Source organism: Rhinopithecus bieti, unplaced genomic scaffold (assembly GCF_001698545.2).
Source record: "Rhinopithecus bieti isolate Rb0 unplaced genomic scaffold, ASM169854v2 scaffold_13900, whole genome shotgun sequence".
NCBI lineage: Eukaryota > Metazoa > Chordata > Mammalia > Primates > Cercopithecidae > Rhinopithecus > Rhinopithecus bieti.
Genome location: NW_016808376.1, coordinates 3769059 through 3791276, shown reverse-complemented (window position 1 = coordinate 3791276; position 22218 = coordinate 3769059). Strand labels below are relative to the sequence as shown.

Sequence of the window (22218 nt, the reverse complement as noted above, 5' to 3'; positions counted from 1 at the left end):
TTTTTTTTTTTTTTTTTTTTTTTTTTTTTTTTTACTTTGCGACAGAGTTTTACTCTTATTGCCCAGGCTGGAGTGGTGCAATGGCGTGATCTCAGCTCACTGCAACATCCACTTCCCAGATTCAAGTGATTGTCCTGTCTTAGCCTCCTGAGTAGCTGGGATTACAGGCATGCTCCACCATGCCCGGTTAATTTTGTATTTTTATTAGAGAAGGGGTTTCTCCATGTTGGTCAAGCTGGTCTCGAACTCCCAAGCTCAGGTGATCCACCTGCCTCGGCCTCCCAACGCGCTGGGATTTCAGGCGTGAGCCACCACACCCGACCTTCACATCTTGTTTCTAACTATACTATTTCACCAAGTTTAGTGGTTGAACACATCCCTTTTCACTAAGCCCCTGGGCACTCCAAGTTTGAATATCCTAGAGATAACGACTCTAGTGTTGTACTCATTGTGTTGATCTCTGACTTGTACCAGATCACCCATCCAGTTATAAGAAATTTGAGATGGCACACTGTGGCTCCATCCTTACTTCCTTGGATTGAAAAATCACACTGATATGCTGGACGTGGTGGCTCACACCTATAATCCCAGCACTTTGGGAGGCTTAAGCAGGCGGATCACCAGAGGTCAGCAGTTCGAGACCAGCCTGCCAACATGGTAAAACCCTGTCTCTACTAAAAATACAAAAATTAGACAGGTGTGGTGGTACACGCCTGTAGTCCCAACTACTTGTGAGGCTGAGGCACGAGAATCACTTGAACCCAGAAGGTGGAGCTTGCAGTGAGCTGAGATCAGGTCACTGTACTCCAGCCTGGGCAACAGAGCGAGACTCCGTCTCAAAAAAAAAATAAAAAAATAAAAAAATAAAAAATTTTAAAAAAAATTTTAAAAAAGTTAGCCAAACAGGTCAGTGGAAGCATGTGGTCCCAGCTCATCAGGAGGCTGAGTCAGGAGAATCACTTGAACCCGGGAGGCAGAAGTTGCAGTGAGCCGAGATCGTGCTGCTGCACTACAGCCTGGGTGACAGAGCAAGACTCTGTCTCAAAAAATTAATTCATTAATTAAATTAAATAAATGAAGAAAGGATAACCAGTGAGGCTCATTGTTCTGGGTGTACTAGAGGTTTCCCTGGGAATTCCATGTCGGCCTCAGCAACATCAGTTCCTCCCTATGTTACGTACCAATATCACTGCAGTATAAAGAAGACCTTCCTCTTTCAGCTGGAGTGGTATAACCCAGCTGGTTATTAACAATCAAATGGACACTCCCACCAATTCTGAAATGCGGGAGATTGGACAGCGTGAACGTTTCAGGAACAATCCCTTGACCACAGAAAGAAGCATCACCATGGACCTAAATCATGAGGCAAGGGGAGGGGTGGGGAGAAAAGAAACATAAGGGGTTAAGAAATTTAGGTTTTCAGGTTGGAATTATTTATTTATTTTTTTTAATTTATTTTATTTTATTTTCTGAGACAGAGTCTTGCTCTGTCACCCAGGTTGGAGCACAACGGCACAATCTAAACTCACTGCAACCTTCGTCTCCCGAGTTCAAGCGATTCTCCTGCTTCAGCTTTCCGAGTAGCCGGGATTATAGGCGTGCACCACCACACCCGGGTAATTTTTTGTATTTTTAGTAGAGACAAGGTTTCACCATGTTGGTCAGGCTGGTCTCGAACTTCTGACCTCAGGTGATCTACCCTCCTCGGCCTCCCAAAGTGCTGGGATTACAGGCATGAGCCACAGTGACCAGCCTTGTTTATCATCATTTTAAAGAAAATGGCATTTTCACCTTTTATTTCAGAAGTCGATCTTAAGATCAGCTCAATGTACTGGGTAAAAATGAAAGATTAAAATAGTTTAGAGTATTATAAATTATGTGAAAGGTAAACAGAATGTCTGGCTAATGATTTCAAGATTCCTATTTAGAAACACCCTATCAGGCCAGGTGCAGTGGTTCACACCTGTAATATCTACACTTTGGGAGGCCGAGGCAGGAGGGTTGCTTGAAGCTAGGAATTTGAAACCAGCTTTGCCAACCTGGCAAGATCATGTCTCCACAAAATAAAATAAATCAGCCAGGTATGATGGCAAGCACCTGTAGGCCCAGCTACTTGGGAGGCTGAGACAGGAAGACTGCTTGAGCCCAGGCATTTGAGGCTGCAGTGAGCTATGATTGTGCCACTGAACTCCTGTCTGGACAAAAGATTAAGACCCCATCTCAAAAGAGAGAAAGAGAGAAAGAAAGAGATAGAGGAAGGAAGGAAGGAAGGAAGGGAGGAAGGGAGGAAGGGAGGAAGGGAGGAAGGGAGGAAGGGAGGAAGAGAGGGAGGGAGGGAGGGAGGGAAAAGGGAGGGAGGAAGGAAGGAAAGAAGGGAGAAAACAAGGAAGAAAGGAAGGAAGCAAGGAAGTAAGGAAAAAAGGAAGGAAGGAAGGAAAGAAGGAAGGAAAAAAGGAAGGAAGGACGGAAGGAAGGAAGGAAGGAAGGACGGAAGGAAGGAAGGAAAGAAGGAAGGCAGGCCGGCCAGCCATATCATAATTAAATCCAATTCTGCCTACTCCCAATTTATTCACTACAAGTTTCTGGCCTGTGAAAATTAAAATGCACAGGATAACATGGCTATTCACAGACAAAATATTTGCTTGTCTTATATATTTATCTATTTCTGTGGAATTTGAAGACTGATTCTGAAATCCAGTGTTCATTATCTCCTGTAGTTAAAGGTTTGTATTTAAATGAATATTCATAGGAGAAACATGACCACAGCCCAAACCTCTAAAAGATACTTGTAGTGTTACCAAAACTTGGAGAGAGGGTAGAAGAAGAACGAACCACACTGATAATTTGTATTATTTGCCTTAATGCCAAAGGCCTTCATCTAAAATAAACAAGCAAAAAAAAAAAAAATAGGCCAGGTGTAGTGGCTCATCCCTGTAATCCCAGCACTTTGGGAGGCTGAAGCAGGAGGATCATTTGAGGTCAGGAGTTCGAAACCAGACTGACCAACATGGTGAAACCCTGTCACTACTAAAAATACAAAAATTAGCTGGGCATGGTGGCAGGCACCTGTAGTCCCAGCTACTTGGGAGGCTGAGGCAGGAGAATCGCTTGAACCCAGGAGGCAGAGGTTGCAGTGAGCTGAGATTTTGCCATTGCACTCCAGCCTGAGTGACAGAGCGAGACTCCATCTCAAAAAAAAAAAAAATTCACACTTGTCTTGTTAAATGACAAGTATGGATACCACGTGGGATCCAAGTATGGATACCATGAAGTTTCCAAGAGGGCCATACTTTCAGAGAAATAATGACATCTGTGCTCCCAGAAGGAGGAGGTTTGCCAGCCCATGCCCCTAAGTTAATTCATAAGCCAAGCAAGGAAAACAGCAGTGGAAGCCCCAGGCTAAAGCCAGTTGCCTGAAGACTAAACCTCATGAATCTCCTGTTAGTTTTTAAAACAATCACGGAATCTTTTTCCAAAAGGTCATCTCAGTTTCATCACGAATGTCTGCCATCTATTTTCAGCCCTCCGAACCCACACATTCTTCCCAGTTTTCCCCACCTCTGGCCTCACTTCCAGAAGCTCCAAGTACCTGTAAGCAAATGACCCTGTCCCCCGGCTGGGCTGAGTTGTCTGGCGAGTAATCGCCGTCTTGGCGAGACTGCTGCCTGCCACGAGTTTTGCCCACGGCCACGGGGTTGACGGCCTCCAGGTGCGAGGGATTGGGCAGCATTGTCACATGGAGGGGATGGTGTGCCCCAAAGTCCAGGTCCACAGAGGAGGTCAGGTGAGACAGGACGTCTCCAGTGGCTGAAAACGTCTCTGGAAATTCACTTAAGCCTTGCATTTTACGGAACATCAGCTATTGTGGATACATATAAAACGAAAACAATGGCGTTCATCACAATGGAGACTAGGGAAAAAGTGCTGAGTTGAAATCATACAAGAAAAAAGAAAATTTAAAGCCAGGAGTGGTGGCTCACGCCTGTAATTCCAGGACTTTGGGAGGCTGAGGCAGGAAGATCACTTGAGGTCAGGAGTTCAGGACCAGCCTGGCCAACATGGTGAAACCTCGTCTCTATTAAAAATATAAAAAATTAGTCAGGCGTGGTGGCAGGTGCCTGTAATCCCAGCTAGGCGAGAGGCTAAGGCATGAGAATCACTTGAACCTAGGAGGCGGGGGTTGCAGTGAGCCAAGATCATACCACTGTACTCCAGCCTGGGTGACAGAGTGAGATTCGGTCTCAATAAATAAATAAATAAGAATACACAGAAAACCAATCCAAATAGCAGCTCTGTCAATTAACTAAACTGTCTAAACTACCTCCTGGACCAACTGCTCACATGCTTAGTTGCCTTTCCTCTTTTTTTTCTTGAGACAGGATCTGCCTCTGTCTTCCAGGCTGGAGGGCAGTGGCGCAATCTCAGTTCACTGAAGCCTCCATCTCCTGGACGCAAGAGATCCTCCCACCACAGCCTCCCAAGTAGCTGGAACCATAGGTACACCACCTAATTTTTATGTTTGTAGAGACCATGCCACCTAATTTTTATTTTTGTAGGGACAGAGTTTTGCGAGGTTACCCAAGCTGGTCTTGAACTCCTGGGCTCAAGCACTCCTCTTGCCTTAGCCTCCCAAAGTGCTGGGAATGCAGGTGTGAGCCACCTTGCCCAGGCTTAGTTGACTTCTTAAAAGGAATGATCACCATGAGTTTTACTTTTTAAAATTTATTTATATTCAGGCAGCATCTTGCTTTGTTGCCCAGCCTGGAGTGCAGTGGTGAGATCATAGCTTACTGCAGCCTCAAACTCCTGGGCTCAAGTAAACCTCTGGCCTCAGTCTCCTGAGTAGCTGGGCACACAGGTGTGTGCCACCATACTTGGCTAACTTATTTTATTTTTGGTAGAGACAGAGTCTCACTTTGTTCCACAGGGTGGTCTCAAGTCCTAGATTCAAGTCATCCTCCTGCCTCAGCCTCCCAACAGGCTGGGATTACAGGTGTCAGCCACAGTGCCCGGCCATCACCATCACCATCATTTATCAGCAGAATGAAACCAGCAGTTTTATTCTGTTACCATCAGTCTTACAGTGCTAATGAGAAACACAGCGAGTAACCTTACCTCTGGAGGGAACTGCAGAAGGCCTGTCAATAAATTCAGCCTCCCTCTATGGGGCATCCCAATGATGACATCAGTGATTCCACTGTAGGCCGACATTTTCAGCAGCTCGTGGAAAAAGCCCATCATGCTTTCAGCCCCTTCGCCTCCGTATCGTTTCACTGTCGAGAACTTGGTGGCCAGAAAGTGGTCAAACTCCTGCAGAACATCATGTCAGACATGAGCTGCCAGGAGACAGCCAGCTTCTCCAGTGGAAGGCAGATAAATCTGTGTGTGTTGTGAGAGGGCCCCACACACCCCAAGTGGCCACAACAATGCCACTTTACTACATATCCTGGCGAGAGACATAACATGGACACAGCGGGATGGCTTTCCAAGGATCCTGGACAGCAGAAGGGGCCGAGGAGAATAACCTACGTGGCAGAATAACTCACCCCAAGGAAACCCCCTTAGAATGTGTGTTCTTCTGGACTGGAAGCCAGGCCTTAGATTTCTGCTGCCTCTTCCCAGTACCCCAGTTTTCACAGGGGGTTCTATGGTATGAATCAAGGCTGCAAACTATCCAAGTACCCAAACTATTAGGAAGGGGCTTCTTGCCATCTTGACGTTCCGGAGTCCTGGTCACAGCCTTGATGGAGGTTCGCTTCCGTTCATTTGTATTGAGCCTCTCTCTTCCACATGTCACCTTTTGATGATCTCAAGTTAAGTTCTGAACTTAAGTATCTTCAGTCCTTAAGAATTAAGACCAGGACAGGCATAGTGGTTCATGTCTGTAATCCCAGCACTTCGGGAGGCCAAGATGGTTGGATCACTTGAGGCCAGGAGTTCAAGGCTTGGCCAACATGGTGAAACCCCATCTCTACAGAAAATATAAAAATTAGCCAGGTGTGGTGGCATGCACCTGTAATCCCAGCTACTCAGGAGGCTGGCAGGAGAATTGCTTGAGCCTAGGAGGCGGAGGTTGCAGTGAGCCAAGATTGTGCCACTGCACTCCAGCCTGGGTGACAGAGCAAGACTGTCTCAGGCCGGGCGCGGTGGCTCAAGCCTATAATCCAGCATTTGGGAGGCCCGAGACGGCAAGATCAAGAGGTCAGGAGATCAAGACCATCCCTAGCTAACATGTGAAAACCCCGTCTCTACTAAAAAAATACAAAAAACTAGCTGGCGAGGTGGCAGGCGCCTGAGTCCCCATGCTACTCGGGAGCTGAAGGCAGGAGAATGGCGTGAACCGCCCGGAGGAGAGCTTCAAGTGAGCTGAGATCCGGCCCTGCACCCCAGCCTGGCGAGAGCGAGACTCCGTCTCAAAAAAAAAAAAAAAAAAAAAAAGACTGTCTCAAGAACTGGCAACTATACATAGCCCTGAATGGTGACGGTATGTTCTGTTATCAAAAGACTTTTTTTTTTTTTTTTTTTTAGAAAGAGGTCTCACTCTTGTCCCCAATGGGGGGGACAGGGGCCCAATCTTGGTTCCCTGCAACCCCCCCCCCCAGGTTCATGCCATTCTCCTGCCTCAGCCTCCCAAGTAGCTGGGACTACAGGCGCCCGCCACCACACCCGGCTAATTTTTTTGTGTTTTTAGTAGAGACAGGGTTTCATCATGTTAGCCAGGATGGTCTTGATCTCCTGACCTCATGATAAGCCCGCCTCAGCCTCCCAAACCAAAGTGCTGGGATTACAGGCGTGAGCCACAGCACCTGCCTAAGACTTTTTTCTTACATATTAAAAGAAATTTTAGGCCAGTTGCGGTGGCTCACCCCTCAATCCCAGCACTTTGGGAGGCCGAGGTGGGCAGATCACGAGGTCAGGAGATCGAGACCATCCTGGCTAATACATTTTAGGCTGGGCATGGTGGCTCACACCTGTAATCCCAGCACTTTGGAAGGCTGAGGTGGGTGGATCATGAGGTCAGGAGATTGAGATCATCCTGACTAACACAGCGAAACCCCGTTCTACTAAAAATACAAAAAATTAGCTAGGCATCGTGGCAGTGCCTGTAGTCCCAGCTACTTGGGAGGCTGAAGCAGAATGGCTTAAACGTGGGAGGCAGAGGTTACAGTGAGCTGAGATCACACCACTGCACTCCAGCCTGGGCGACAGGGAGAATCATCTCAAAAAAAAAAAAAGAAATCTGAAATACATTTTTTTAAAAAAATGTTTTTTAAAGGCCAGGTACGGTGGCTCATGCCTGTAATCCCAGCACCTCGGGAGGCTGAGGCGGGCGGATCATGAGGGCAGGAGATCGAGACCATCTTGGCCAACATGATGAAACCCTGTCACTACTAAAAAGACAAAAATTAGCTTGGTGTGGTGGTATGCGTCTGTAATCCCAGCTACTTGGGTGACAGAGCGAGACTCTGTCTCAAAAAAACAAAAAATTTTAAAAAAAGAAATAAAATCTTAAGAACTATGTGTGTGTTTTTTTTTTTTTTTGGACAGAGTCTCGCTCTGTTGCCGAGACTGGAGTGCAGTGGTGCGATCTCAGCTCACTGCAACCTCCGCCTCGTGGTTTCAAGTGATTCTCCTGCCTCAGCTTCCCAAGTAGTTGGGACTACAAGTATGCTCCACCACACCAGGCTAATTTTTGTATTTTTTTTTTTTAGTAGACACGGGGTTTCACCATGTTGGCCAGGCTGGTCTCAAATTCCTGACCTCAAGCAATAGGCCCACCTCAGCCTACCAAAGGGCTGGGATGACAGGCGCGAGCCACCGTGCCCAGTCAGAAGTAAGGTCTTAAGGATCTTGTCATCTTTTAGAGAGTGAGCAGACACATACACGAGAAGTATGTTGACTCTGAGGAGAGCCAATAGGTCAATATTTTGGCAACCAACATTTTGCTACTTAGAATAAAGTGATGTGCTCAGAACAAGGATCTTTGAGGAAAAATAAAATAATAAAATGGTATGTGTGTTATATGATCCATTGTGTTGAAGTAATGAGGGATTTAAGTTCAGAGTTAATGGCTCAATTCCCTCTCTTCAGTAGTTATACATCTTTTTTTTTTTTTTTTTTTTTTTTTTGAGACAGAATCTTGCTCTGTCACCCAGGCTGGAGTGCAGTGGTGCGATCTCAGTTCACTGCAGCCTCCACCTCCCAGGTTCCAGGGATTCTCATGCCTCAGCCTCCTGACTAGCTGGGATTACAGGTGTGCACCATCACCCCTCGTTAATTTTTGTATTTTTAGTAGAGACAGGGTTTCTTTATGTCAGCCAGGCTACATATCTTTATAGACAGTGAGGGTGACCTACGCCCTTGCTATTAGACACTCCTTTTTTTCTTTTTTTTTTTGAGACTGTATTTCGCTCTTGTTGCCCAGGCTGGAGCGCAATGGCGCGATCTTGGCTCACTGCAACCTCTGTCTCCTGGGTTCAAGTGATTTTCCTGCCTCAGCCTCACAAGTAGCTAGGGTTACAGGCATGCGCCACTACACCTGGCTAATTTTGGTATTTTTAGTAGAGATGGGGTTTCTCTCCACGTTGGTCAGGCTGGTCTTGAACTCCTGACCTCAGGTGATCCGCCCACCTCAGCCTCCCAAAGTCCTGGGGTTACCGGCGTGAGCCACCGCGCCCAGCCCAGATGCTGCTTTTTACCTGAGATTCCAGCATTAGTTTCGACAGATGTTTTCGCTCCTCTGTGGTAAACGTCTCCTTTTGCAGTTCCTCAAACCGCCTGGCAAACCAGTCTTTCTCCTCCTGGCTCTGAAGTTGGGAGGTTTCAATAGAAATCTGCCCACAGTAGATTTGATTGAGATAGACTAACACTTCCTCAAGTGAGGCCTCTTCCTTCCCCATGTTCAATAATCCTGTGAAATACAATCAAAGGGGTCACCTTAAAATATAATCATATGGCAAGTTAATTCTGGAACATACCAAAATAATTACTTCAACGCAGAGTGCTTTGTTCTTAATAACTTGGGTCATTATTGGCCGATGCTATGGCCCACACCTGTCATCCCAACATTTTGGGAGGCAAGGCGGGTGGATCACCTGAGATCAGGAGTTCGAGCTCAGCCTGACCAATATGGTAAAACCCCGTCTCTACTAAAATTACAAAAATTAGCCAAGCGTGGTAGCGTGCACCTGTAGTCCCAGCTACTCGAGAGGCTGAGGCAGGAGAATCGCTTGAACCTCGGGAGACAGAGGTTGCAGTGAGCCAAGATCACACCACTGCACTCTAGCCTGGGCGACAGAGCGAGGCTCCGTCCCAAAATAAATAAATAAATAAATAAATAACTTGGGTCATTATTAATGCTTATCTAGATTTTTTCTAAAGAAAAAAACTAAAAATATGGTCAAAGGTCATGAAGTAGTAAAACTAGGAGGGGGGAAAACCCCACTTCCTTCACAAAGACAGAGCCCGCTGCTGCTTTATGCCAAGTTTTGATTCTACAGTAATTTCTTTTTTGTGTGTGATGGAGTTTTTGCTCGTTGCCCAGGCCGGAGTGCAGTGGCACGATCTTGGCTCACTGCAACCTCTGCCTCCCAGGTTCAAATGATTCTCCTGCCTCAGCCTCCCGAATAGCTGAGACTACACGTACACACCATCACGTCTAATTTTTGTATTCTTAGTATAGATGGGGTTTCACCATGTTGGCCAGGCTGGTCTTGAACTCCTGTCCTCAGGTGATCCTCTTGCCTCCACCTCCCAAAGTGCTGAGATTACAGGCATAAGCCACCACACCCGGCCCCAACCTTTACTTTATATTGCTTAGCCAGCTTGTCCAACCCGCAGCCCACAGGCTGCATGTGATCCAGGACAGTTTTGAATATGGCCCAACACAATGAATAAACTTTCTTAAAACGTTGTGAGATTTTCTTTGTGATTTTTTTTTTAGCTCATTAGTTATGATTAGTGTTAGTGTATTTGATGTGTGGCCCAAGACAATTCTAATTCCAGCGTGGCCCAGGGAAGCCAAAAGATTGGACACCTCTGGCTTATGGTTTCTTACAACAAAGTTTATTGTATTTTTTTTTTGTATATAAAGACTTAAAGTATTGGTCTTCTGAGGAAGTTAGACGCATCACCACTATATTCCAACTGAGTCATTAATCATGTCATTTAATGTTTTCCACATTAACTCGTTTGCTTTTATGAGGCGCTGAGGAATCAGTTCTTTCTGCAGAGGTTCAACTGAGGAATCAGTTCTTTCTGCAGCCTTTGGAGGCCCATCTCAAAAAAAAAAAAAGAAAAAAGAGGCCGGGCGCGGTGGCTCAAGCCTGTAATCCTAGCACTTTGGGAGGCCGAGACAGGCGGATCACGAGGTCAGGAGATCGAGACCATCCTGGCTAACACGGTGAAACCCCGTCTCTACTAAAAAAATACAAAAAATTAGCCGGGCGAGATGGCGGGCGCCTGTAGTCCCAGCTACTCGGGAGGCTGAGGCAGGAGAATGGCATAAACCCAGGAGGCGGAGCTTGCAGTGAGCTGAGATCCGGCCACTGCACTCCAGCCTGGGCAACAGAGCGAGACTCTGTCTCAAAAAAAAAAAGAAAAAAAGAAAAAAGAGAGAAAACTACCACCTTATGCCAGGCATGGTGGCTCATGCCTGTGATCCCAGCACTTTGGGAGGCCGAGGCGGGCAGATCACCTGAGGTCAGGAGTTCGAGACCAGCCTGACCAACATGGAGAAAATCCATTTCTACTAAACATACAGAATTAGCCAGGTGTGGTGGCACATGGCTGTAATCCCAGCTACTCGGGAGGCTGAGGCAGGAGAACTGCTTGAACCCGGGAGGTAGAGGTTACAGTGAGCTGAGATAGCGCCATTGCACTCCAGCCTGGGTAACAAGAGCGAAACTCCATCTCAAAAACAGAAAAAAAGAAAAGAACACTACCACCTTGCAAAGCCCAGGTAACCCCCCGAACCCTAAGAGACACTAAAATGAAAGTTGAGGGTTTAAATGCCGTTATATCTTAGGGTAGTTTATTACACGGCATTAGATGACTGAAACATGACTCACTGATACACACAATCATAATTTGGTATTTGCAAGATTAACTTTAAAAAGTAACATGAGGTAGGACCCTGAAATCATGACTGATGATGCAGGCCCAACTTTTTCTAAGTTCCCAGGCTGGGAAAGAAAATAGAATGAGGGGGCAAGCTTTGGAATGGAAGCAGCCCTGGATTTCACCTCACCTCTGCCACTGAGCAGCTATGAGTTATATAAGTTCTCTTTGTTTTTCCATCTACAAAATAAAGAGGACAATGACTACTTTTGGGAGTGGTTTTGAGAATAAATTGATATATGCTAAGCATATGGCACTTGAGAGTTCAAAGGTTTTTTGTTTGTTTGTTTTTTCAGACAGGGTCTCACTCTGTTGCCCAGGCTGGAGTGCAGCGGCACGATCAAGGCTCACTGCAGCCTTGACCTCCCAGGCTCAAGTGATCCTCCCATCTCAGCCTCTGGAGTGCCTGGAACTACAGGTGTGCATCACCATGCCCAGCTAATTTTGTTGTTGTTGTTGTTGTAGAACAGTCTCACTGTGTTGCCCAGGTTGGTCTCAAACTCCTCGGCTCAAATGACCCTCCCACCTCGGGCTCCCAAAGTGCTGGGTTTATGGGTGTCAGCCATTGTGCCCAGCCAATTCAATGTTTTTGAACCTTGAGAAAACAGGCTTCCTCAGAACTTCTAGAATCCCAAGAATGCNCGCCCGGCCCAAAAATCAGCTTTTCAAAGAAGCTCTTACAGCTCTAGACCTCTTTATTTATTTATTTATTTATTTATTTTAGAGACAGCATCTTGCTCTATTGCCCAGGCTGGAGTGCAGTAGAACCATCACAGCTCACTGCAACCTAGGCTCAAGTGATCCTCCTGCCTCAGCCTCCCGGGTAGCTGGGACTACAGACATGCACCACCACACTTGGCTAATTTTTGGTTTTTTTTTTTTTTGGTCAAGATGGAGTTTAACCATGTTACCCAGGCTGGTCTTGAACCCCTGAGCTCAAGTGATTTACTCACCTTGGCCTCCCAAAGAAGGCCAAGAAACACATTTTTACACTTTGTGTTATTTTCAGAACCCAGAGACAATTGTTAGCATATTTTCAAACTTTTTTTTTTTTTTTTTGAGACATTGTCTCACTCTGTCACCCAGGCTGGAGTGCAGTGGTGCAATCTTGGCTCACTGCAACCTGTGCCTCCCAGGTTCAAGTCGTTCTCCTGCCTCAGCCTCCCGAGTAGCTGGGACTACAGGCGCCCACCACCACACCCAGCTAATGTTTTGTATTTTTAGTAGAGACAGGGTTTCACCGTGTTAGCCAGGATGGTCTCGATCTCCTGATCTCATGATCCACCCCCCTCGGCCTCCCAAAGTGCTGGGATTACAGGTGTGAGCCGCTGCGCCCAGCCAAAGCACACTTCTTTACTTGGAGCAGGTTTAGTGAGAAAAGAACAGAGAGGTACTGAACACACACAGGATGTATTTGCACTAATACAGCAGGTAGGTGGAGCCATAATAGGTCAAATAAACGAATCAAACTATCCCAGGAAATGAACTGATTTCAGCCTGGGGGTTAGTCCTACAAATTGCTAAGGGTTCTATCTTGAACCTTATTCAAGTTCTCAATCACTGTCATATGAAGTAGGAAACATTTATATTTGTGGCTAAAATCCAGATAGACTATGTCTAAAGCATGTCCCTGTGGACCACTCTCATCTTTTATTTTTTTATTTTTTTGAGAAGGAGTCTCGCTCTGTCGCCAGGCTGGAGTGCAGTGGCACAATCTCGGCTCACTGCAAGCTCCGCCTCCCAGGTTCAAGTGATTCCCTGCCTCAGCCTCCTGAGTAGCTGGGACTACAGGTGCGTGCCACCACGCCCAGCTAATTTTTTGTATTTTAGTAGAGATGGGGTTTCACCATGTTGGCCAGGATGGTCTTGATCTCCTAACTTTGTGATCCACCTGCCTCGGCCTCCCAAAGTGTTGGGATTACAGGTGTGAGCCACTGCACCTAGCCCCCACTCTCTCCTTTTAAGTACATATTCTTCCCTGGGCTCTACAGCATTGCAGGAACACGGTTTTCTTTCTAACTCCAGAGCTACTCAACCTCAGTCACTTTTGGGGGACCTCTCTTTGCCCATCTCTAAATATTGGTAGCCAGGCATGGTGGTGCACACCTATAATCCCAACTACTCAAGAAGCTGACCAGGAGTTCGAGGCTGCAGTGAGCTGGAATCTCACCACTGCACTCTAGCCTGGGTAAGAAAGCAAGATCCCATCTCTGAAAAATAAAATACATAAAATATTGGTACTCCCCAGCTCTGCCCAAGGCCACCTTCTCAGTCTACTTTCTCTCTGAGCCATCTCCCCACAACTCATGATTAGTGGTACAAGAACAATAGCAAACCTACAGGGTAACCCCCATTCCCATTGCAAACCAGCAGCCATACTGAAAACATCCCCTTAGAGGCCGAGGCCAGTGGGTCACTTGAGGTCAGGAGTTCAAGACCAGTCTGACCAACATGGTGAAATCCCATCTCTACTAAAAATACAAAAATTAGCCGGGTGTGGCTGCACGTGCCTGTGGAGGCTGAAGCAGGAGAATCGCTGGAACCTGGGAAGTGGAGGTTGCAGTGAGCCGAGATGGTGCCACTGTACTCCAGCCTGTGTGACAGAGCGAGACTTTGTCTCAAAAAAAGAAAAAAGAAAACACCCCCTTAGAGAAGAACCCATGTCAACTCCTAGAGATCACTGCTTCTATTCCTTTTTCTTTTTCTTTGAGACGGAGTCTCGCTCTGTCACCCAGGCTGGAGTGCAGTGGCACAATCTCAGCTCAATGCAGCCTCCAACTTCTGGGTGCAAGCGATTATCCTGCCTCACCCTCCCAAGTAGGTGGGGCTGCAGGCACGTGCCACCATGCCCGGCTAATTTTTGTAGGTTATTTTTTGGTTTTGTTTTCCTTTTTCTGAGATAGAGTCTTGCTCTGTCGCCCAGGCTAGAGTGCAATGGCACGATCATGACTCATTGCAACCTCTGCTTCTCAGGTTCAAGCGATTCTCCCATCTCAGTTCTCCTGAGTAGCTGGGATTACAGGCACATGCCACCACGCCTGGCTAATTTTTTGTATTTTTAGTAGAGACGGGCGTTTCACCATGTTGGTCAGGCTGGTCTCGAACTCCTGACCTCGTGATCCACCCACCTCTGCCTCCCAAAGTGCTGAGATTACAGGCATGAGCCACTGCGCTCGGCCCACTGCTTCTATTTCTAACTACTGGCTAGCCAGGCTGCTAATGATACGCTAGAATACTGACACAGAAGTTGGCACAAAAGAACCCTCCTTGCTCCAAAGAATATGAGGCATGTAGCAATTTGGCACCAGCAGAAAGAGGAAGCCCTCTGTCGTGTCAGGCACATCCTCCATCCACCCTGGCAACCCATGCTCCCTCAGACTGCCATTTCTTCTGGCAGGTTTCTTCTTCCACCAACCCTATCTCCAACTCCTTCCCTCTGTCTCCAGCTCCTTCCACCAAGATCTCTGGTGCTCTGTTTCATGAAAAACAAACCTCTCTGAACGTTCCTCACACTCCTGGGCTTAATCAGAACTTGGATGTCCCCAGAGAGCACGAGTACAACGTGAAGCTACTCAGTGGCCCTCACCCGCACCCTCCAATCGTGAAGACAAAGGTAGGCCCTCCTCATTCTTCACTGACATCTCCCTATCATTAGTTCTCTCTTTATAAACCCATCCTCTGAGGGACAAGCAATGACATTAACTCATCTCAAATTGCTGACAGTCATTAAAAAATAATATTGTAGAAGAATGATTGACGAAAAAGCCTCAAGACTTAATGAATGGCCAGGCGCAGTGGCTCATGCCTGTAATCTCAGTACCTTGGGAGGCCAAGGTGGGCCAAGGTGATCTCATCACCTGAGGTCAGGAGTTTGAGACCAGCCTGGCCCACACGTTGAAACCCTGTCTCCACTAAAAACAAGAAAATTAGCCAGGCCTGGTCGCAGATGCCTATAATCCCAGCTACTCAGGAGGCTGAAGCAGGAGAATCGCTTGAACCCAGGAGGCGGAGCTTGCAGTGATCCGAGGTTGCGCCATTACACTCCAGCCTGGGCAACAGAGCGAGACTCCGTCTCAAAAAAAAAAAGAAAGAAAGAAAGAAACAAGGTCTGGCTATATTACCCAGGCTGGACTCAAACTCCTGGGCTCAAGAGATCCTCCTGCCTCAGCCTCCCAAGTAGCTGGGATTACAGGTGCACGTCATCACACCCAGGCAGGTTTGTTATTTTTTGCTTACTGTATTCTCGCAGTTTTCCACAGTGAACATGTACAATAAAGCTTTTTGTTCTTTTTGAGACAGTCTCACTCTGCTCTCATCAGTTGACTTCGTGCTTATAACCATCAGTTCTATTAGTCCCTAAGTCTGTTGCTGTGGGAAAAGTAAAATATTAGGGGAGAAATGAGAAAATCTAGAGATTTTGCACTCACATTGCTTTCTTTTCTTGTTTTCTTTTTTTTTTTGAGACAGAGTCTCCCTCTGTTAAAATTTTTTTAAAAGAAAAAACAAAAGAAGGAAAAAAAAAAAAACAAAAAAAAAATAAATGGAATTAACGGATCAAGTTCCAATTTCAAATGCTCTAGATAAAATGTACTTCTGCTGTATTACCTTCATAACAAAACACATAATTAAAAGATTTAATTCTTTTTCCCTGGAAGGATAGCAAAACAAATAAAAATAACATTTAAAAGAATGAGAGCAACAGAATTACTCATCAAACACTTCCTACTACTGGGTGGCCACAGTGGCTCACACCTGTAATCACTTTGGGAGGCTGAGGCAGGAGGACCCCTTGAGGTCAAGAGTTTGAGACCAGCCTGGGCAACAGAGCGAAACCTTGTCTTTACAAAAAAATACAAAAATTGGCCGGGGGCAGTGGCTCACACCTGCAATTCCAGCACTTTGAGAGACCGAGGTGGGTGGATCACAAGGTCAGGAGATGGAGACCATCCTGGCTAACATGGTGAAACCCCATCTCTACTAAAAATACAAAAAAATTAGCCGGGCATGGTGGCGGGCACCTGTAGTCCCAGCTACCTGGGAAGCTGAAGCAGGAGAATGGCGTGAACCCGGGAGGCGGAGCTTGCAGTGAGCCAAGGGCTCAGAGCAAGACTGAGGCTCCTTCTCAAAAAAAAAAAAAGAAAAGAAAAGAAATACAAAAATTAGTTGGATGTGGTGGCACGTGCCTGTGATCCCAGCTACTCAGGAGACCGAGGTGGGAGGATCACTTGAGCCCAGGAGTTGGAGGCTGTGGCAAGCTGTAATTGTGCCACTGCACTCAGCCTGGGCGACACAGAGTGTCTCAAAGAAAACAAAACAAAACGAAACAAGAACAAAACTTTCTATTACTGCAGAAATGCAAGAATTTCTGTAAGAGAAAAACGAATACCTTTACATTAGGCATAATACTGCCCAAACAATTTGCTGTTAGTAATTCCTGTTAGGTCACAGGAATTAGATTTGATGTTTAAGTCCCTAATGAAGCCAGAGAGAATAGAGAAAACAATAGCAGATACACGCCTGCACTCCTCTTAAAAATAAAGGCATGCTTCTGGCTCAGAAGACTAACACATGGTAGATGCTCAAGAAATATTTGTCATTATTTGAATGAAGTCCTGAGATCAAGAGTCACACTTCATGATAAAAGCTTTTCAGAGCCCTCAAATTCAGAGTACAAGAGCTGAAGCGGCTTCTTCTCCCTCACTTTGCACCCTCCCATGCCAAGTCACGGGGCCCCGTGGGCATGCACGCATTACTCCAGTCTGCCTTGCTGCTGGACAGGCTGAATCAAGCTGGGCCGGAATGAGCTTTTCCAGATTTTGAAATTTGGAATTCGGAGATAGCTTATGAGAAAAGAGCTAGCCAGAGACTGCTGCCTTCAGAAAAGCCTAGTTGAGGGCAGATGGCTTGAGCTCAGGAGTTCAAGATCAGCCTGGCCAACATGTGAAACCCTGTTTCTACTAAAAATACAAAAATTAGCCAGGCATGGTGGTGAGCACCTGTAGTCCCAGCTGCTCAAGAGGCTGAGACAGGAGAATCTCTTAAACCTGGGAGGTAGAGGTTGCAGTGAGCCGAGATCATGCCACTGCACTCCACCTTGGGCAACAGGGTGAGAATCTGTCCAAAAAAAAAAAGTACAAGAGCTAATATTTTCATGGACTGGGTGCAGTGGCTCATGCCTATAATCCCAGAACTTTGGGAGGCAGAGGTTGGTGGGTCACTCGAAGTCAGGAGTTTGAGACCACCCTGGCCAACGTGGTGAAACCTCGTCTTTACTAAAAATACAAAAATTAGCCAGGGTGGCACATGCCTGTAATCTCAAATACTCAGGAGACTGAGGCAGGAGAATCACTTGAACCCAGGAGGCAGAGGTTGCAGTGAGCCAAGATCACCCCACTGCATTCCAGCCTGGGCCACGGAGTGAGACTGTGTCTCAAAAAAACGAATAAACAGGTCAGGCACGGTGCCTCATGCCAGTAATCCGAGCACTTTGGGAGGTCGAGGTGGGTGGATCACCTGAGGTCGAGAGTTCGAGACCAGTCTGGCCAACACAGAGAAACCCCGTCTCTAATAAAAATACACAATTAGCCAGGCATGGTGGCGCATGCCTGTAGTCCCAGCTACTCGGGAGGCTGACTCGGTAGGAGAATCACTTGAACCCAAGAGGGAGAGGCTGTGGTGAGCCAAGATCGTGCCACTGCACTCCAGCCTGGGCAACAAAAACAAAACTCCATCTCAAAAAAAAAAAAAATACACCCATTAATCACTACTCCTAAACCCACCTCCATTTTAAATTGGCGTTGTTGATAAATAAATTCGAGTTTCCTTGGAAATTGAGGTTTACAGAGGTGAAAGTACAAGCTGTTACAAATTCCTAGTTACAAAGAACACTCACCATGGGTCAAATTGTAACTAGAGAAACCACTGCCATCCAAAAGGTTACTAGGGGCAAATTCACTATCTATTTAATTAATTATTTATTTACTTATTGAGCCAGAGTCTTGCTCTGTCACCCAGGCTGGAGTGCAGTGGCATGATCTCAGCTCATTGCAACCTCAGCCTCCCAGGTTCAAGTGATTCTCCTGACTCAGCCTCCTGAATAGCCAGTATTATAGGCACACACCACCAGGCCCAGCTAATTTTTGTATTTTTAGTAGAGATGGGGTTTCACCAAGTCGGCCACGCTGGTCTCGAACTTCTGGCCTCAAGTGATCTTCCCACCTCAGCCTCCCAAAGTGCTGGGACTACAGGCATGAGCCACCATGCCCAGCCTCAGTATCTCTTTAAAGCCTTAATACAAGGGAAATCTTAGTGAATGATGTGGTCACCTATGTAGACATTTATTTTAGCCAAGATAAACATATGAAGAAAGAAGGCCAGTGAACCGGACGCGGTGATAAACATCTGAAGAAGATAAACATATGAAGAAAGAAGACCTGTGAACTGGGCACACGCTGCAACGAGCTGTGACTGCACCACTGCACTCCAGACTAGGTGACATAGCAAGACTTCATCTCAAAAACTAAAAATAAAACAGTAATAGTTTAATATGTTGCACAACATATAAAGATACTTGATAATTAATGTTATGCCTGCACATACAAAATGCAAATATACTATATGTCACAAATAAATTGCATATATAGAACCCTCTTTTCATTCCTTAGGAAGTACAAATTATTTGGGGCTGGACACAGTGGCTCATGCCTATAATCCCAAAACTTTAGGAGGCCGAGGCAGGCATATCACCTGAGAACAGGAGTTCAAGACCAGCCTGGGCAACATGGCAAGACCCTGTCTCAAGTGATCTGCCTGTCTCGGCCCCCCAAAGTGCAGGGATTACAGGCATGAGCCACCGTGCCTGACCTAATAAATAAAATTTAAAAAAAAAAATTTGATGTGAAATATGAGGTGAAAAAGATATAGGTGGATTGCTCATCCCAGATTACTATCATACCTCTATGGCAGAGACTTCTATGATTCCCAACTTCCACTCTCCCCTCTCTTTGATAGTAATAGAGACCCCAGTATATGGCCACCCAGAATAAAGAGCCACTTGCCAGCCTTCCCAGTAACCTGGTGGCCATGTGACTAAGTTTTGGACAACGAGAATGCAGCAGCAATGTATGCGACCTCTGGGTCACGCTCTTAAGGGGAAGGAAAGAAGATATTACTTCTCTTTGTATATCACAACACCTGAACTCATCCAATCTAATACAGAATTTGGTACAAGAGATGGGTTGCTGCCCTAACAGAGCCTAAAAATACATATGGTATTGACTTAGGAGCCAGGCAATGGGTGCCAATGACACAGGTATTTCCACCTAGAAAGCTGATAGGCAGTGTTATGTTACAGGACAAAACATTTAGTGAAACTGAAGCAGACTGCATGCCCTTGAAACTGTAGCTCAGGAATGTATGTTCACTGTTTCTCGTCACTTTCAGTAATGCCCAGGAGAAAGATGAGGTCAAGCTGGAGCTCCCTAATGAGCAAGTAGATATGAAGGGGATTTCAGCTTTGCAAAAAGGAGGTACCCTCCTGGCCAGGCATGGCAGCTCACACCTGTAATCCCAGCACTTTAGAAGGCCAAGGCCAGTGGATCGCTTGAGGTTGGGAGTTCAAGACCAGCCTGGCCAACACGGTGAAACCCCATCTCTACTAAAATACAAAATTAGCTGGGCGTGGTGGCGGGTGCCTGTAATCCCAGCTACTCGGGGGGCTGAGGCAGGACAATCGCTTGAACCTGGGAGACAGAGGTTGCAGTGAGCCAAGATCGTGCCACTGCACTCCAGCCTAGGCAACAAAGCCAGACTCCGTTTTAGGATTAGAAAGAGAGAGACAGACAGACATATGAGGTTCATTTTAAATGCCCTCCGAGGTGAGGAGCACAATATTGAAGTTCTAGTGTGTGACTGATGGAAGATTCAAAGGTCAGGTGCCCAGATGCTGGAGGGGATCTTCAACATTAATCTAATAATCAGATCAAAGATGCCAAATGACTTTCCTCTAATAATCAATCTGTAAGTATCTTCTACTCCGTGAGGACAAATAACGATACAATAATTTTAGGGCATAAACCAAATACTCAAAATTAGTCTCGCAAATGAGCATACAACAGAAGTTCCAAAACCTGACATTCATGGCTGTTAATTCATTAAAACCACCAGCACATATCGAGGTGTCAATAGAGCGGCTAAAAGGAAAAGAAAGAAACTCCACCAGCACATAGTTCCAAATTCAGCAGAGTTAAGACTTAAACTCTAAAACTAAAGTAACAGACTAGCTACAAGGAGACAAATACATAATAAATACCATGCTGTCTTCCAAGACTGGAACTAACTGCCCACTTCTCCCAAGCAGTGCAGTCTTGGACCCCCCACCTGCTCACATAAAAGCCTCAGAGATGGTCCTGGAAATGTATCCTTGGGAGATTAAAACTTTACTTCTCCCACAGCTCCGCCTCATTAAAGAGTTGGTTTTCTAGGCTGGGTGCAGTGGCTTAGCCTGTAATCCCAACACGTCGGGAGGCCGAGGCTGCAGGATTACCTTGAGCTCAAGAGTTCAAGATCAGCCTGGGCAACATGGTGGGACCCCATCTCTACTAAAAAAAAAAAAAAAAAAAAAAGGCCGGCCTTGGTCGTCCCTCTGTGTCCCCAGCTACTCAGGACGCTGAGGTGGAATGATAGCTTAAGCCCAGGAGTTCGAGGCTGCAGGCAGCTGTGATCGCAGCACTGCACTCCAGCCTGGGCCAGAGTGAGACTTCGTCTAAAAAATAAATTAATTAATTTAATTAAATTAAATAAAAAAGGAAAGAAAAAGAAAAAAAGACTTTCTCACACGTTTCCAACAAAGGAAAGAAAAGCTCTTCCAAAACCAGATCCGGACCAGCAAGATGGGAGGACCACCCAAGCGTGGACCTCAAGGATCCTCAGTTACAGAGGCTGGACGGGGGATGACCCCAACACTAAGCACCCACACCTACCCTCTGCCCCCCTCACCTCCCCCTCCTCCCCACTGGCCGCGCGTTCAGGCCGGTGGCCGGTTCCCCGACCCCGACACCCCACCGCAAGTCGATGATGCTTCTGCGTCCCAGGCCCCACTCCCACCGCCCAGACCCCATCCCCGACCTGGGGGACGCTCCAGGGCGCCCCGGGGCTCGCGGCTCTCAGGCTTCCTCGGCCGGTAGCCGTAAACGCCCCGCTCGGTCTGGTAGCCGCGCCAGATGAGAGGGGGAGCCCGGCCGAGGCCCCGTCGTGCCGCTGCCACAGTAGCAGAGGCCATGTTCACCGGGTCCCCTGGCCGGGACCCTGGGGCGGGAGCCCGAGGTGCTTCCACCGGCCCTGGTAAATCCGGGACTCTCGACGAGGAGGCCGGAGCCCCGCCCCCAGACAACTCCCCACGACTGATTGGCCGAAGGGCCGGACCCTCGAAGCCAATCCGTGGCAGCGGCGCTCACCGCGAAGCCTCGCCCAGGATTGGGGCGGGACTCTAGGGCGGTGCCCGCGGCTGAGACTGCTCTGCTCCGGCGCAGGACCGGGCAAGTTAGTGTCCCGCGGTGCGGTACCTGCTGCCGGTAGGAAACTGGATGTAGCGGCAGTGCCTGCAGTCTCCCGCCAGCAGTGTTCACCCATCACGCCTCTGCCCAACCTCATAGACACAACCTAAGGGGTCTGTTACGGAAAGGACAAATTAGCCACAGGGTGGATAGGAAGTGGCTAGGACTGAGACCAAGGGACGCAAGAAGGAAAGGTTATTTGGGGCAGCTGGAAAACCAATACCCCTATTTTTTTTTTTTTTTTTTTCTTAAGAAACATTAAGAGAGGCCGGGCGTGGTGACTCACGCCTGTAATCCTGACACTTTGGGAGGCCAAGGGGGGAGGATAATCTGAGGTCAGTTTTGAGACCAACCTGGCCAACATGGCGAAACCCCGTCACTACTAAAAACACAAAAATTAGGTCGGGCGTGGTGGCTTACGCCTGTAATCCCAGCACTTGGGGAGGCCGAGGGGGGTAGATCACCTGAGGTCGGGAGTTCGAGACCAGCCTGACCAACATGGAGAAACCCCGTCTCTACTAAAAATACAAAATTAGCCGGGCATGGT

At 47.0% G+C, this 22218-nt stretch overlaps 1 protein-coding gene across 1 annotated transcript in view; it reads right to left on the bottom strand.

The window, feature by feature from the left end:
- Positions 1 to 21508, bottom strand: part of DHTKD1 (dehydrogenase E1 and transketolase domain containing 1) — a 60111-nt gene extending 38603 nt beyond the window's left edge. The window contains exons 1-5 of the mRNA XM_017886666.1: positions 21181 to 21508; positions 8700 to 8920; positions 5116 to 5310; positions 3590 to 3859; positions 1182 to 1353 (exon numbers count right to left, since the gene is read on the bottom strand). Of these exons, the coding sequence (XP_017742155.1) occupies positions 1182 to 1353; positions 3590 to 3859; positions 5116 to 5310; positions 8700 to 8920; positions 21181 to 21397 (1075 nt within the window). The 5' untranslated portion in view covers positions 21398 to 21508. The remainder of the gene's footprint in view (positions 1 to 1181; positions 1354 to 3589; positions 3860 to 5115; positions 5311 to 8699; positions 8921 to 21180) is intronic.
- Positions 21509 to 22218: the final 710 nt, after the last annotated feature.